The 18,317-nt window shown below is 33.3% G+C and overlaps 1 protein-coding gene across 13 annotated transcripts in view; it reads left to right on the top strand.

Moving 5' to 3' along the window:
- Nucleotides 1-18,317, top strand: part of LOC118195642 (uncharacterized) — a 497,554-nt gene that overhangs the window by 320,768 nt on the left and 158,469 nt on the right. For 10 of the 13 annotated variants that reach the window (XM_085818127.1, XM_085818126.1, XM_085818132.1 and 7 more), the window contains one exon: nt 12,726-12,805. In XM_085818127.1, coding sequence (XP_085674253.1) covers nt 12,726-12,805 — 80 coding nt within the window. The remainder of the gene's footprint in view (nt 1-12,725; nt 12,806-18,317) is intronic. The other 3 variants (XM_085818131.1, XM_085818133.1, XM_085818135.1) reach the window with 1 other exon arrangement.

An 18,317-nucleotide genomic window follows, 5' to 3' on the forward strand; every position in this document is an offset into this window, starting at 1 on the left:
GCAACAAAGTACCGTCTAAGCAAATACTTCAACTTGGGTTCAAGTGTAGAGATTATTAACTTTTTTTTTTAGCTTTTTTGGCTTATTTTATTATGGCAAAGAACTCGAGGCCTATCTGCATAAAGGGAGGAAGCCTTTATGGGGAAAAACACGGAAACGCCCATACAGCCAGCCCGTGCGCCGGTTTCGAACCTCAGACCGAACTACCAGTGTTCAGCGACTTGACCGCTGGGCCTCTGGTAGGCTGATTTCGGAGAAAGAAACGTTAGAATTTCTATTGTAAATCCTAGGCTGCAAATTTTCGCATTTTTTCATCGGAATTTGTTGCTAGTTTCGTGAAAATGTTACTTTTGAGCACAAGCGTAATTTTTTTTTAAATTCAGTGGCGGGCACTTTCATATTCAGTATTGACCATGGCCATTTTATTGTGGAGGCACCTAATAGGCGTCTGCCGTTGCCTCCCATGAAGGGACGAACAGTTACAACAATGTCTTTTCCGGGATTCGAACCCAGGCTATTCGGTACTGCAGAAGACTCAGAGTGAGTCATCTCCAGATCACGAAAGGACTCACAAGTGCTCAAGCGGATAAGACTGACCAAACACTGTTAATTCGGCTTGAGTTCGAATCCAGATGGACAGACTGGGTACATGGTCGTTTGCATAATATTCTACGGGTGTAACGTGAATATGAGACAGTTTTCGAAAATGTCCTCCAGTAAGATTTAGGTAAGTAAACTCTGGTATGCTTTGCCGTAATTAAGTAAATCGACAAAATTCCAAATCTCGATAGATACCAATCACAAAGTCATTGAATTTTTCGAATTCCAATGATCTGTCATGAAATATATCTAGACGTCTTGTGAATTATATTTCTTTGTTCTCTACCGCTTATCGAAAAGAAAAGCATGTTTTGGTAACAATTTTTAAAATAATTTGTATAAACTAGACTGGTTAAACTTCAATTCTAATTCATAAAAATTACTTTTGTTAGATTTAAAAATAATATTAAGTTTATCTGTTACATTTGAAAGCAGTGCAATGCATTTTTACTTACTAATACGGTGTGATAATTGGGATGTCAAAGAGAAAAATTTAATGCATGCTTATTTTTCAGATTGTTGCTTTCGTAATAAAAGATATTTTGGGCCTCGAGGCGTAACATACCTTTTAGAGACATCCAACGCCCACTATCTTTGCTTTCATAACAGAAGCACGAGATTATTAGGAATTAACGTATTTTATTTTATTAGAAGTATGCAAATGCATAAAGATGTCATAAATTTATGCAAATTGAGTTCTTGAGTTTTTTGGAAAAATGAATCTGCATCTGTATATTAATAATCAGTGTCTATCCCGCGGCAAAAGAATGAATTTTGAAAAAGTATTAAAACATTTTTTTTTTCCAGCAATGCGCAAAAGTACTGAAATAGTCTTTTTACATACATCCTTATACGAAGTAAAGAAAATATTGCAATGCCGAAAATTTTCGGGTGTCATATTTCGGCGAAAATATCCATCTGGCCGCTCTCGTATCCATCTGTGTTTCTTGCAGTTTTGTAAAGAATAATTAAAGCTTACATACCATGTATAGAAATACGTGTATTCGCTTGATTTAAGCAATATTTTCATAATTCACGTTGAATTATCAACACAATTTTAGTTAGAAATTTCAGAATTCAATATGAAATGTGTAAATATTTTACTTTAACAATTTTCTATTTCTCTGGCATTAAAGAGACTTAATTTTGTTAGTAGGTTCGAATTCTTTCCCCAAAAAGTTTCTATTGAGATAATTTTAGATTTTTCAGGTTGTTGATGGGGTCCACCAGCGGCCGAGCGGTAAAGTCGCTGAACTCTGGTAGTTCGGTCCGAGGTTCAAATCCCGCGAACGGGCTGGCTGCATAAGTGTTTTCGTGGTTTTCCCCATGTGTAACGTGTATACGAGCCAGTTTCCCTTAGAAAGTCCTCCACGAAGGCATCCCTCCCATTAGGCAGATAGCCCTCGTGTGCTTTGCCATAATTGAATAACCTAACCTAACCAGGTTGTTGATGTAGTCTGCTTTCAGTTATTCTCTGTGCAAAATTTGTAGTTATTCGAATATTATTATTTTTAGGGGGTTATAGAACTTGTTGTGTTTTCGTTACAGAACCTACACTCAGTTTTAATAAAAACCACTTGGTATAATTATTATGGGTAAAGGTTTGATGATGATTTTCTTATCTGTTCATCTATTAAGTTTGCACAGATCTTGTATTCGTAAAGTCAATAAAGGTAACTTAAAGTTGATGTAGATATTAAATATAATATCTCTTCTTTTTCAATGGTTAGACAGCCCAGGATGGGCCCTGACCTTCCTCAGAATCGAATTCTAAGCTCTTCTATCTCTGGCCATGGACATCCAATTGGTTATTTTTATTTTAAAGTCTGTATCCAAACAGTCGAGAAATATAATATTTCTGTATTCTGAAATAAAAGTGCCACTTAAGAATATCATTTAATTCGGTCACTTTCTTGAAATCAGATTGCAAAACTATCTGCGATTCAGAAAACGCCACTCATGCTGCCTGCCCTCCAGACTTTGTTGGCTCAAGGAGTTCATAAAGCTATTATGTCCTACTCAGGGAGCCATAAAATTATCATTATTTTAAAGAATTCCAACCATTCTCAGAAAATTTAGATTGAAAAAGCATTAACAATGTATCAGTTTGTGAGGAAAATTAAAAGAAATTATTTCAGTATAATTTTGTTCATGAAAACTGATGTACTTTGTGTTATTTTAGGTAATGATAGCAACAGAAATTTAAAAAAGGGAAAAAAATGTATTACTGAATTAATTGGTAAGAGTGTTGATTTTGCGATCAAGATGGTGCTTAAAAATTCTTTCGAATTCTGATTTTAAGTCGCTGAGTAGCAGTTGAGTTGTATGGAACTCCGAGGATTTTACAAAAATCCACATAATCTACTCTAGAGAAAATTAGTTTGTTATTCTAGAATAGGCACTTTAAGGCCATGTTCTTCCGCCCTGTTTACCTCGTAATCATGGTAACGACAGCTGCGGAAAGTGATTGAGTTTCTTAGTTCTTTAATCCCTATTTCGTTTCCGTTTAAAGTGTTTCGGCGAATATAGGCTGACTTAAATGAGGCAAGTGCTATACTAGGCTGACGACACGAATTTTAATCGTTGTTGTTGACTTGTCACGCTTGTCTGAAATGAAAACAAGCCTGCCAGATTCACCATGTCAATGAGTCAAGGTTGCGCATGTCGTTTGCAAGAGCCTTGGGCACCATACAAATTTGCTCAGATCCGTCCTCAATTTTGAAGGAGAGCACACCGGACAGACGGCTTCGAGGGTCTCCCAGCCCTCTTACCTTACCATCAACCTGTCGAGAGGACTTTCGGCTCGCCGCATATTTACAATGTCCCTATGTCGCACAGATACTATACATTTAAAAAACCATCCATGTCTTCTCCGAGTTTCGAGCCCGGGCCCTTTGCTACGGTAATCAGAGTCACCAACCATTATTCCGGTTTAATCGTAAATGAGGTAATGAAGTTCGAAAGTGTCTATTTGAGCGTAATAGAGTGTAGCATAGGAAAAATCTGAAAGCCAATGTTCTAGAAGGCGGGAAGACGAGATGTTTCCTTTTATTTATTATATTGGTGACAGCTTTGGAAGGAAACGTATCAACTTTTATGCTTTCTGTCGAAAGAAGTTGCAATAAAGTTAACTGCAACGAATTGGAAAGGGAGAATTTAATTCTAATATTTTAACATACTAATATACGTTTCTGAAAGAAAATTCAATTCTGTATTTTAAGTTCTAGTTACTTTTCTATTCTAGATGCTTTTCTTCAGATATTTTAAAACTCTGTAAAATAGCTGTAATGCTGAAGCGGGTTTGACATGTATATTGCTGCATTCAAGTTGCTGGTGAAATCTGAATGTGATTTCTAGAGTTCGAAATGCTGAAATGTGTTTCCATTTCTCTAAGACTTCGAGTGAGAATCGAAAGTGTAAGGAGAGGAAAGTGCGTAGTAACTTCCGAAGATTGACGTTCGACATGCGGAACAATATTTCTCCAAGAGTTTTCGAAGTGTAACGGATATTGATCATCTCCGCTCAAGAAAATGTAAAGGGGTAGACTTATTTCACACGCACTCGCATTATTGCTGTAGAAATTAAAAGTATATCAGTTTATCAATTTCTTGTTATAATTTGAAATCACCAAAGGATCTGTTGGCATTCAAATTAATCTACTGTAGCATTAAAATTTAAATTTGCAGAAGTTTGTTCAAGAATTTTTTTTAAAGTGATGGGGAATTGTGCTTTTAATCGCTTTTTTGGCAAATACATGATTGTTGGGCTTTGATATATTTTCTCATCGTCCGTACAAGAATTGAACGGCTACTGCGTTGTGGGATATTCATTGACTATTCTATTCTCCTCGCGGCGATATTAGCAATTTCGGTAGTGTTTGTATTATCCCACTTAAATAATGAAGTATGTTGACCATGATACACGAATTAGAATTTTTATTTATGTTAGTAGTGTATTTTTAGCTTTTGTAAACATATTCCTTATTGTAATGTCATCCTCGTGTTTGGTTTCTTTTAGTTTGCTCTGTCGGTTGACTGAATTGCTGCAAAAGAAATAATTACTCTGTGAAGAATATTTTCCGGTAAATCGCTTTAGGATTTCTTTTACATGGAGAATAGTAATTTTTCGTCGTTGTAAGATGTTGCCTTTAAAGGCTTTTCAGAAACAATGAGGCATAAAGTTTGCATTGCATGAATGATCTCGCCAATACTTTCATTGTGAAACAATTTGAGAGCACTTTGTGGAATAAAAGGAAAGGCAGTTAGGAAAAATAAACACTTTTATTTGATTACACTAATTATAAATAATATGTCAGCGATACGAAATAATTGATACAAAATAAGCGAGCCATTCTACATGGCTGTCACAAACACAATTCTATCAATCAATAAACTTGTTGCCACACATAAAGTTCAAAACTAAAAGAAGAAAAACAAAAGGAATTTACGCTGTTTGCAACAATAAAATGAAGCAAACGATACTCACATAAACATCCTGGCCCTCGTTGAAATCCCAGGGGATTTCAACAGTTGGAGCATTTTGAAACTTCTTAGTCTGTAATAAAAGATAAACATAAGAAAAATAATACAAAATATTATATGCGAAGCAGTTCATAGTTTTTTAGTCTGAATAGGAAGAGGACACAATTTCACGACTGGTCGTTTAATGACACCATGACTAGTTTTAATACTAGCAACTCTGACTCTTTGATCTGAGCCCGGATGAGCAGCAATTATTCTCCCTAACCTCCATTTAAGAGGCGGAAGGTTGTCTTCTTTGATGAGGACTAAGTCATTGACTTCTAAATTGTTTTGACATTTTTGCCATTTAGGTCTTTGTTGAAGCTGAGACAGGTATTCTCGACTCCATCTTTTCCAGAAGTGCTGAAAAATTAACTGTCTCACATGCCATCTGTCAGTGTGATTGAAGGAACTATAATTTAGGTCTGGTTCAGGTATGGCAGTTAAAGACGTTCCTATTAGGAAATGACCAGGTGCTAATGCAGTTAAATCATTTGGATCAGCCGATGTTGGACACAATGGCCTAGAGTTGAGACAAGCCTCAACCTGCGCTATCAAGGTCTGAAATTCCGGATAGGTCAGCACAGTATCACCAACAGTCCTTTTTAGATGTAATTTCATTGACTTTACTGCCGATTCCCATAGTCCACCAAAATGGGGAGATGATGGCGGGTTGAATATCCATTTTATTTCCTCTAAAGACAAAAATTTGTGAATTTCTTGATTTTGCTTACGTTGCAAAAAACATTTTCTGATTTCTTTGTCTGCACCTTTAAAGTTAGTACCGCAGTCACTATAAATTTCAAATGGTTTCCCTCTTCTTGCAATAAATCGTTTCAATGCATCTAAAAATGCCTTTGTTGACGGATCTTCTACCACTTCAAGATGTACTGCCTTGATTACAAAACACACAAATAAACATACGTAATATTTAAATGATTTTTGTCCACGTCCTGCACGATGTTTAATCATGAACGGTCCAGAAAAATCTATTCCAGTTCGATGAAATAGTCGCGATTGTGTTACTCTAGATTCCGGTGGATCAGCCATTATTTGACTTGCAGTTTTAGCTCTAAGTTTGCAACACGTGATACAAGATTTTACTACTTTTCGGATAGCAGATCTAGCAGCTATGATCCAAAATTGCTGTCTAATTAAAGATAGAAGAAGTCCCGGTGCTGCATGCAGATATTTGACATGAAAGTGTCTAATTATGATTTCTGTCAGATTGTGTTTTGTAGGTAATAAGATTGGATGTTTTTCATTTTCTGACAGTTGCGCATTTTTCAGTCTTCCTCCTACACGTAACACTTTGTTGTCATCTAAAATTGGACACAACCTAAGGAGGTTGCTGTTTGTAGGTAAGTCCTTTCCCAACTCCAAACATTGAATTTCTTTAAAAAAGTGAAATCGCTGTATTATTCGGACAATACAGAAAGTTGCAGCTTGAATTTCATTACTAGATAAAAAAGACGTATTTCTTTCTAGATATGCTACTTTAGAATTCGATATGAATCTTAATATCCAAGCAAATATGCGTTGTAACTTTGGAAATGAAGATATATTTGATATAATAGCAAGTTCCTGTACAGGTTCAGAAACTACAAATGAGACTGTTTTACGTGCATCTGGTAATGCCTCTTCATCTATAAGAATATTTTTAGATAAGGCAATCTCACTGCACTTTAACCAAGAAGGACCATTCCACCACAATTGATGAGATAATAGTTCTGCAGGAAATAATCCACGTGAAGCACAATCAGCTGGATTTTCCTTTCCATCAACATGACTCCAGTTCTCAGGTGGTAAGATGGATTGTATTTCAGAAACTCTATTGGATACGAATACTTGCCATTTTTTAGGATCTGACCTTAGCCATGACAACACGATTTGTGAATCACTCCAAGCTTGCACTAAATCAAAATTTATAACTAGTGCAGCTTTTACAGACTGAATCAAGCGTGCCAATAACACTGCTGCACATAATTCCAGTCTTGGAATCGTAATAGATTTTAATGGTGCTACACGAGTTTTAGCTGTTACAAGTTTAACATTAATGTCAGAGTTATTGCAAGTTTTGATATAAATAACTGCTGCATAACCTCTTTCAGACGCATCACAAAATCCGTGAAGTTCACATCGAAAATAATCAGGTAGCAGAATTTTCCTAGGTATATTTATAGAATTCAAAAGTTTAACTTCTCTACATAGATTTCTCCAATTTCGATCAATCTCTTCTGTTACAGGATCATCCCATGATAATTGTAATTTCCACAATTGCTGAAGGATCATTTTAGCGAGAATTACAAACGGAGCTATCCACCCCAATGGATCGAATAGTTTTGCTACGAATGACAAAATAATTCTTTTAGTCGGAACACTTTGATACTCTATTACACCGACATTACATTTGAATTCATCATTGTCCGGATGCCATTCCAATCCCAGAACTTTCAATGGTTTGTCTTCTATTACACGATGAATATTGTCACTATCTGTGTTTGTTAAGCCAGAGGTTTTTAACAACGACGGTTCACTTGTCGACCATTTGTGAAGCTCAAAGCCACCACTTTTTAGCAGATGTTGCAATTCGTCTATCAATGCAATACCTTCCGAACTATCTTTTACACCAGTTAACATATCATCAACATAAAAATCTCTTAAAACTATATTCTTTGCCTTTGGAAAGTTCAATCCTTCATCAATCGCTAACTGACTCAAAACTTTGGTTGCAAGATATGGAGCAGCTGCAGTTCCATATGTAACTGTTTTCAAACGACAAACTTGTATTTGCTTATACGGGCTATCTCTCCATAATATTCTCTGAAAATCTCTATCTTTTTCATGAACCTTTATCTGTCTGTACATCATTTTAATATCAGCGGTTATTGCAATGTTGTGAAGTCTAAATCTTAGTAAAATACAAATTAAGTCATCTTGTATTTTTGGGCCTATCATTAGTGTATCATTTAAAGAAACACCTGTGGTTGTTTTAGCGCTCGCATCGAAAACAACTCTCAATTTTGTTGTTAAGCTAGAGTCCTTCAACACGAAGTGATGTGGGATATAATAGTGTTTATTCTCTAATTCATAATCTGTGTCTGGCACTAATTCTACGTGTTCTAGTGAAAAGTACTCTTTCATAAACTGAATATACTGGTTGTAAATTTCTTTCATAGATAACAGCCTCTTCTCCAAGTATTGAAATCTTCTGTACGCTACTTCACGGGAGTCACCTAGAATATCTCTATTAGGTTTGAATGGTAATGCAACTGAATAACGACCTGATGTGTCTCTAAAATGCGAGTTTTTAAAATGTTCTTCACAAAGTTTTTCTTCATTTGTTAAAGGTTGTACATTTGGAAACTTTTCTAACTCCTAGAAAGAATTTACTAACTCATCTGTGTTTGTATTCAAATGATTTACATATACTGGCTTAAAATTTGTAGATTCAAAATTTGTAGTACCCGAAATTATCCATCCCAACCTCGAATTTAGAGCAAATGGTAAATCAGGACCACGTTTGACAATTTCTCCCGTCATTAAATGCAGAAATACATTTACTCCAAATAAAATGTCAACTGGTTGTGACTTGTAAAATAATGGATCAGCTAATTGTAAATCACTGAAGTTATCGAAGATGATTGATGGCAAAGATACATAGGGAATGTTATCTGTTACCTTGTCCAGTACAAACGCTGATGTTGATACACGAATATCACTTTTAAAATGAGAAGTGAATACTAAATCGACTTCCCCATTACTTATAGTATTAAATTCTCCTAGACATGATACAGAAATGGAATTATCCTTCACTCGTAATCCTAATTTCTTCACACAATCCCTTGAAATAAATGATCTCTGAGATCCAGTGTCACATAAACATCTACACTTCACAAATTGTTGCTTAGAATTTAGAACTTTTATTAAAGTAGTACACAATAAAATGTGACTGGTTTGATTACCTTTTGCATTCGAATCATAATGAGAGGCACAAATTGTGGCTGAAACGTCCTTAGGACTCGTTAATTCATCTCTTTTAATGATAGATTGCGTAGGCGGAGATATACTGTTTAACTGAGTTTTATTCTTTGAATTATTTACAATGTGCAAAATACTGTGATGCTTCTTAAAGCAATGTTGACATGTATTTAAACTCTTGCATTTTTTGAGCAAGTGCATATTAGATAAACAATTAAAACAGTAACGATTAGATTTTACAAATTCTATCCTTTGCTGAACCGATAAATTTAGAAATTTCGAACATTTGGCTAAACTATGATCTTCTTTACAATAACCACAACCCAAAGTAGCAACCAGAACATTATTCTTATTTTGAAACACAGATTTAGGTACTTTATTACTTGTTGATTTGCTATTTTGAAGTGTTCTTGCATAGTTTTTTAGGAATTCAATTAAAGTCGTAAGTTTTGGAATTTCATTAGATTTTAACTGACGTTCCCACCATAATTTTGTAGCAGGGTCTAATTTTTGCAAAATTAAATAAGTCATTAAAGTGTCACCAAAATTATCAATGGTTTGATTCAATACTTCTAAAGAACGAATTACTTCATTAATATTGTCAACTAAATTTAAAATAGCAAATGCTGATTCATTTTGAATAGTTGGTAAACTTAAAAAACGTTTAATATATGCAAAAATTTGTTCTCTCTTATTTGAATATCTTTCGTCTAACAGATTCCATGCTATTTCAAAATTACAATCCGAAATTTGAATGGTTTGAATAATGCGATATGCTTCACCTTTCAACGAAGCCTTCAAATACTGCAATTTTTGAGCATTAGATAAATTTGTATTATTTCTTACACAAGCACTGAAAAGATCTTTAAAAGCTATCCATTCTGTAATATTACCACCAAAAGTCGGTAATGTTAACTTGGGTAATTTAATATTGTCAAGAACCTGTTCTGAAATTACACTATTAGAATTATTTTTATTATTTTGATTTTTTAATATTTTTTCACCTTTAAATTTCCACAAATAAATTTTATCTGTGTACTCCTGAACATTATCTATTTCGTTTTCTAATTCTTTAGTATCTGTAATTAAACTTTCGATTTCAGAATCAAGCTTCCTTAACTCAGTTTCTTTTTGTTTCAATAATTCGACACATTCCTCTAGTTCTATTAAATTAATTTCATCTGCAGTTAAAATAGTTTCAATTTTCTTTTCATAATTAGTAACACTCCTGCGTAAGACCGCTCTTTTTGTTTTAAAAGTTATAAGTTCACTCATAATTGATCAATTCAAAAACAGAAATTGTTCTTAAATCACTTAACACTATTATTAAAATGAAATCGAATTCTATGTTGTATTACAACATTGTTCTTAAAATTTAACAACAAATTAAACGAATTTTTGTTCAAAATCCACTTACCTCACAAAGTGGAGGAATATTTTCACCAACCATATGCATATTTGCGTTGTTAGAATACACTTAGAACAGTCACTATCTTCACTAGCTCTCCGGCTAGACTTTTGACCAACAATAAATGTTCTTACACTTAATATGTTTCACAAACTATAATCAATCAACAAATGGACTGTATTCCTACACTTTTATTTGATTACACTAATTATAAATAATATGTCAGCGATGCGAAACAATTGATACAAAATAAGCGAGCCATTCTACATGGCTGTCACAAATACAATTCTATCAATCAATAAACTTGTTGCCACACATAAAGTTCAAAACTAAAAGAAGAAAAACAAAAGGAATTTACGCTGTTTGCAACAATAAAATGAAGCAAACGATACTCACATAAACAATCATGCTAATGCATTTTGCATAATATAGTCCCCTCTGCTCTATAATTTGTTTACTCTTACTTATTCGTTTTGATTATTCTATGCTGAACTAAACGGGTCAAAAATTCATTTGGCTCTTAGAGCTGAATAAAGTATGTCAGACTATGTTGTAAGCAGGCAAGCTATGCTGTAATGTTGTGGTTCTGGAAGCAGCCGAATTATTCTTATACACCAGAGAACAGGGGCTCCGTTGCCTTGCAGTCTAGCAGACTGCCTTACACTATAAGGCCGGAGTTCCGGAGACAGAAGCCTATTCCGGAGGCTTGTGCAAACGGAATACCCGCTCCACCACAAAGGGGGTGTGTGGCAAGTCGGACCGCTATTACTGAGTCCTTAAACAAAGAGATACATGGGCAGATTCTATGCAGACGTGCGTTAAGTGTGTAGAATTCCCTTGATTACAATGAGCTCTGTTACGGCGGTCACCTTTTAACCACTTCACTGTCCTACGAAACTCAAATATTTGCTTCTTTTTTTTCCCATTCAAAGATAAAACGTTTTACATCTGAAACTCGCGTTAGAAATATTTGTTCCCCCTTACACGCGTTAAGACTCTATTTAGAAAACTGTCTACGCGTTTCCCTACTCAGGAGAAAAATTTTTTCTGTGTTCTCTAGTCTCTTATCTAAAAATTAACAATCTCCTAATGTCATGCTTTTAAATGAGAAGTAGTTCCATTGCTGCAACAGCTGAAGAGAGGGCCAGAAGTATGTTTCTGTTTCCCGTTTATGTACGTGAACTTACCTTTGTTCGATCGTGACACAACTGCTTGTCACAAATTAAGCCATCAAGCACATCTTTTCATTTTCTTTGCATTCTAGGGGATAGAAAATGACCAAATGACGAATGTCTCTCCGGAGTAACGATCCAAGCCACATTTAACGCTGACGAGTGTGTGACGTTGCTAACGTCTGGCAACAGTTTTCAAATCGACGAGTCTCTCTCGGGGGGGATCGATTCCACTACCTCTAAAACGAATAATATTTCCGATAACACAATTAAATAGCATTACTGAACCACTCCAACAGACGTATTCTGTAAAGTGATCACCTCTATTGTAGACTGAAATCTTACCGGAGCGTGAGTTTCTGTTACAAACCGATTCTCATTCTCGTGTTCCAGAGACTTCTCTTGCAAAATAGCAATGGCTTGTTTGTAGCGTGTACCAGATTTTTCATTCAGCTAAAAGGATTTTTGAAGTTCGTTGTATGGATCACGGAAGGCGCTTTTAGAGATCGAAATACTGTTCTATTTCTGTTTGATATTATTTAGTGCTTTTGTAGTTATTTTCTGACCTAAAGGAACGCAGCTATCATAGTGATATAGATTTAAAAGAATGCAAGGTATCCATCCCATGTGCCAAGAAATGAACCCAGCTTGAATTACCAGTACGGTCTTGTCTACTGGCAGGTCGACTGAATTATGACTTATTTTTTAATTGGTTCTGTCATTAAACAATGTAATTAAGCAAGCAGTGTGTATTTGATCAAACATTTTTCAAATTGATGGTCTGTCGTATTGAGGTTGTGTAAATTTAACACTAGAATAACAGACCTAACATTATTATGGATTTTGCGCCGTAGGTTGTTAAAATACGTGTACATTAAACATCGGTAGTCCTAATGTTTATTACAAGATTTACTAAACGACAGTTCTCTTCCCCATTTAAAACTGTCTTTCTTTCTTAACTACACATTATTCAGTGTTACAATGACTACTTCTGTTGCATTTTTTATTTTATTTGAGATTCTATATGGATTTGCTTTGTTCTAGAAGACTGCGATACGGATCAGGAAACGGACAGGCTACTTGGTGCTCAAAGGACTGACGATAAAGGTTTCTACGATGAGAAGGTATGTTACTCTTTTGTTTATTTTAATTATTTTAGTGGTACTGCATTTACTAAAGGAAAAAGCAAAATTAATTTTCAAAAAGGAAATTTAATTTAATAAAACTTCACAAAAAAGATTTCACATTGGAAAATGTGAAATTTCTTTGTGAAGTTTTATTTCTCACGTTTTTCGTCTTATCTAAATTATCTTATCTTTATTTAGACATTTGTAATTGAAAGGGGAGATAAAGGCAGAAATAGTAGTATTTGCTTTTTTAAAGATAGAAATGGTGCGAAAGCGAAGTATTTGCTGCACTGATTGCTTACTTTTTATTGTAAAAATGAGGGCTGTTTTTATATCATACTTATTGTACCACGACATGAATTTTTACTAAAGTAATACAGTCAAAAGTCGTTAATTCGGACACACATAATCCGGAATGACCTATAATCCGGACCTCAAAGCTACAAACTTTCTGCGCATGCGTCGCGTTCACGCATGCGCATAGGCGTTTACGAGTGCGCGTAAGACCTTTACGGCTGCGAATATGCTTGTGCGCATGCGCGTTTAATGTGTAACGGACGGTATAAGCTAAGCTAAACTTATCTAATTGAGTTAATGTTGCAGATTGCGTTGTTCCTTAATCTTCGAATTGGATTCGGCTTATTATTTTTTGCAGACTGTTAGAGCAATTTTATAAAAGTAAGCTTGAACTTTCGATTATGTCAAATAGAATCTCCGATATATATTTACTAATATGGATCTACAAAGCGAAAGTATGTTTTCGAAATCCGAAATCTGTTTATCAATTTCACGCCGCGGCGCGCAGTGAATTGGAAGTTGATCTGTCAGCACTATCCTTATCTTCAGGGCAGATGTTTTTATTTTATTTGGCTTATAATTCCTTACTAAATTTATTCTTTATTTCATAAATTACGGTTTCATATTTTTAATTTTGTAATTTCTGCATGCCATCTTACCAGATTTAAACTGATGATCTATAATCCGGAAAAATCGATAATGCGGAATCGCCGATGTCCCGACGAGTCCACATTAACGACTTTCGACTGTATAATATGTATAATTTAGGTTAGATTTCTATTATGAAACCATTTTATAAATGTCCGGCCCATTAATTATGATTAAAAAATTAAATTTAATTTAATGACAGAATTTATTAACAAATCGAGAAATCTTATATTTTTGTGTTAAATGAAACGAACTTTTGAACTGTTAGTTTCCTGGCTTAACAGGAATCACGTTTTTTTGCCGAAACTAGTTTACATGTACGCATATTTTCTAAACGCTTTTAAAAGGGTAAGAGTTCTTGCTTAGATCTTCACTTTAGTGACAGATATTTAAAGTTTTATATGCATCTTTAATTTTACCTTTTTTCATCATTTCTCTGTGAAATATTTTCATTTAGTTTCTGTAATATTACGGTATTTTTCATATTTGAAATGTTGATTAATTTTATAAATTAATATCTAATTCGTTGTTTTTAAATTTTATTTCCGAGACCCCCTGAGAATTAATTATTAGAATATATTACCATATTTATTCGATTCGATCCGCGCACGCATCGCTAAAAGCATCTGAAAATTGCAGATTTTTCGAATCACTAATTATTTCGAAACATTTTCCAGATTATTAATTTAAAAATAAATGGTACTGTTTAAAAGGAATCAATTAATCAATACTGTTTAGGAAATAAATTATTATTAACAATATATATATATAATTTGTATGATCTTAAATCCATTTAGTGCGAAAACAATTTATTACTACTTGTGCAATTGCTGCAAAGTTAGTTAATAATAATTTATTTCCTAAACAGTATTGATTAATTGATTATATTATCTCCTAAGTTCAATTAAAGTAGAATTATTTTAAAAGAGTGAATCCATACTGGTAAGTTATATTTTGAAAGATGTTTTGAAGTAATTTGAAAGCAAAATGTTAATAATGTTTTAACGGGGACTGGAGTTAAATCATCATGAAGAATAAAATTTCAATTGTAAACGGAAAAATTAAAAACATGTAATCATTGTCATTGATCGGAAATTAGTTGACTTTTCAAGGGGAACAAACCAACTCCCGTTCAGTGAACAATAATTGATAAAAATACGTAAATACGAAAGTGTTTCGTCTTTATTCGAGTTATAAATTAAAGCCAAACCGGCAATTCTAGTCAGGCCAAATTTTTCCGCGAATAGAAGGGATTATGGACCAATGCTGATACTCAAAGAACTTATTCTTATGAAGCATTTTAGTCAATTCAATTTGGAGTAAAAAGCAATTACTGTAGAGAAATCTTAATTAACCCGAGTAACCGTCCCGACACTTTCATGTTTATGCATTTGAGTTCTATATTATTTGTAAAAATTAAACATTGGAAATTGTCATTATGAAATCGAATTCAAAGTAAAGTTGAAATAAACATAGAAGATTACAAAATAAGGTAAATAATGCAAACTTTTTAAAAACAAATCAAAGACAATATAAAAATAATATACAAAATAATATATAATAAGAACAGTGAATGTACATGAAGATATAAAGGCCAGAAAAGGTATTAAGTAACTTACATTCTTTCTAGTGGGGGAGTTGGCAAAGTGTTCTCTTCGTGTCTGACTCATAAGTGTAGGGTGTCCGAAAATTCTTAGCGGCAGTGGGGGCTTTGAATAATATCAGTCGGTAAGACTTGGGTGAAGTAATTTATGGTAGTGGGTGGGACTTGGAATTCTTGAGGGATGTATTATGTGGAGTTATTATTTGAGTGAGACTGTCTGTTAAGATTTTTTTGAAAATACTAGTGAATGGAAATTAATTAATTTCTGGCTAATTGTCGTGTCGCAATGATTAAGAATTTAAGAAAGGAAAAAGGAATTTTCGCTGTCCAAGAGCTATTAGACAGACTGAAGTCATGAAATAGGCCCATTTTTTTAGTAACAGTATAGTAACAGTATAAGTCTGAAGACAATTAGCTTTTTACAATATATACAATTGAGTAATTACATTATATACAAATTCTTCAACTGACAGTCATCCAACTTATACCGCCTTCTCAGGTTTAGGAACAAATTATCATATCCCTATCAGTTAAATGATTTAGAGTGAGTATTTAACGCCTGCTCTTTTAAGGCAATGGTTGATAAATTGAATGGGAATTAGATTATTTTTGAGAATTTTAATAAGGAACAAAATTTCGCGTTGTAAATCTATTGTATCTGTGCATATAATTTTAATTCGTTGTATTTGATTTGAATTTAATTAAATAAATTTAAATAAATTTTAAAAAATTTATTAAATATTTTTTTAAAATTTTTTATTTAGTATTCAAGTATTTTCTAGATATGAAATTATATTTTTAAGTACATATTTGATTTTTTAAAAATTGTAAATTAGTTCTTTATGTTTCTTATTGGTTTATATGGATTATGTCTAGTTCTTTTTTAGTTTCTTTTTATTGATATGCATATTCGTGTCGGGGAGGTTCTGTAGACAAGGGTTTCTAAAATATATTAGTTTCTAGATTATTTTTTTTAAAAATAAGTTTTTTTTTTTAAATTTAATTTAAAAAAAAAGTTAAATTTAATACTTGACTTTACTTGCTTGTTTCTCAAAAGACTTCATTAGTATTTTGCTTTTAAAACTTTAATTCTTAAATGCTAATTTCTAAGGGTACCACTTTATTGGTATTTCTTTTTGGACATTCTTCACTTTTTACTTTTGGTTTTGACTTTTACCCTTGCCTGCATGAATGACGAAATACGAATTGAATGATTATAGAGTTAGGTTTGGAGGCAACTTCCCCTTGATAAATCTGTCTCCTGCCTGCTCAACAGTCATTCACTTATGCATTTTTAAAAAAAATTGTATGGATTAATTTTAATTTGCTAAATTAGTGAATTTATTTTCATGGATTGGTTTTGCACTTGATTTGCTTATGCTTCTGAATTGAAATGATATTGTAGATTAGTTCGAGAATTAAATCTTTTATATGTTTACACATTTTTTTAAATATATATATATTTTTTAAAATTTTTTTGGCTTTAAATGTGCTTTTATACGTGTTTTTTAAAATTTAAATTTAATTTGTTTAAATTTATATATATATATATATATATATATATATATTAACGAGAAAACCTCTGTTGGGAAAAGTTTATAAAATCATTGCCTTCATTTGCCTGTTCTAATATAATGTATTGGGCTACATTATTTAAATCTTTAGTATCATTTATTTTTATCACCACGGTGTTTTCTATTTGTGATACTGAAATTAAAGCTTATATCTTAAAATCGACGTGGAAGAAATAAGTTATTTTATTTTATTTTATCTATTTCTAGCGATCTTAAGCATTAATAAGTATTTTTTTTATGGCTGAATAAATTATTAGAAAAATTAACATTAACGAGCTATTTCAAAGCATCTTTTTAAAAATTTTGTAAGTTTCTATCAGTTATGATTTATTAATTACTTTAATTAATTCCATTTATTGAAAAAAGGTAAGTGTTGCATTGGGTGGAAAGTATTTGTGAAGTTCTTTCAAGGATCACGGAAAGACGTTGCCGATATCAAAATACGAAATTATATTTCTTCTTCGCTATATTTATTGTTTTTGTAACATTTTCTGCCCTAGAGGAGTACACCTGTCAGTGATGTCATTACACTGATTAGCCTTTGCTTGTGTACGCTGTAGTGATAACACTGATTAACGTGATTATACTGATTAACTTCCCAATTAACTGCTGGTAGCTTCTATCTTAGCTTAAGACGTTGTTCTCAATTAGGCAATAAATCCCTGCCTAGTTCGCACTCCTGAACACACCGTAATAATGGGCATTGAATGACAAGCTGAAATCTTTCGGGAATGAAAAGTGAATGCTAAACGTAATTCTAGAATTAACAGGTTCATTAACTCCATGTAAGTTCGTCGGAGCGTCCGTAAATGTGCCAATGTTCTATCAAGCATTTATTCTGTTCATGAAACACGTTTAAAATAGTTTGCTGTATAATTCCGAAGGTTAAAAATGTGTATTAAGACTACTATTATTAGAAGGGATATGTGGAGGGAGTTGTATATAATTTAAGCTATTTAATAATTGTTTATTGATCCTATAAATTATTTGAAAACTGTTAGTTTTTAAGAATTCAGCTTAGAAATAATTGAATTAACAATACATTGCTTCATATATGTCGTACAAGAATTGGATCCAGAACAGTTTGTAGAGTTCCTTTATATTAATTAACAAATTGTGATTTAGAATTTTACTGTCACTTCATCCTTCCGTTTCCACGCCAGAATGCAGATTACCTCGCGGGCATTTAAGGTGAGTCTTTAAGATGGTAAATCAGAGCGTGTTCTAACTCTCGAGGCCACGTTGCTAGGTTACTAGCTAAGATTTGTAGTCTTCGGCCTTGCACTGTAATCACTGATATTAAATCTTCACGCCGGTTAAGTTTGAGCCAACTTCGCGATAAATTTTAATCCGTGTAACGTTCGGTTACTAGCTTACTGAAGCTAAA

The sequence above is a fragment of the Stegodyphus dumicola genome, chromosome 6 (genome assembly GCF_044657685.1).
Source record: "Stegodyphus dumicola isolate Sdum_Otavi_A_Nest chromosome 6, ASM4465768v1".
Taxonomy (NCBI): Eukaryota; Metazoa; Arthropoda; class Arachnida; order Araneae; family Eresidae; genus Stegodyphus; species Stegodyphus dumicola.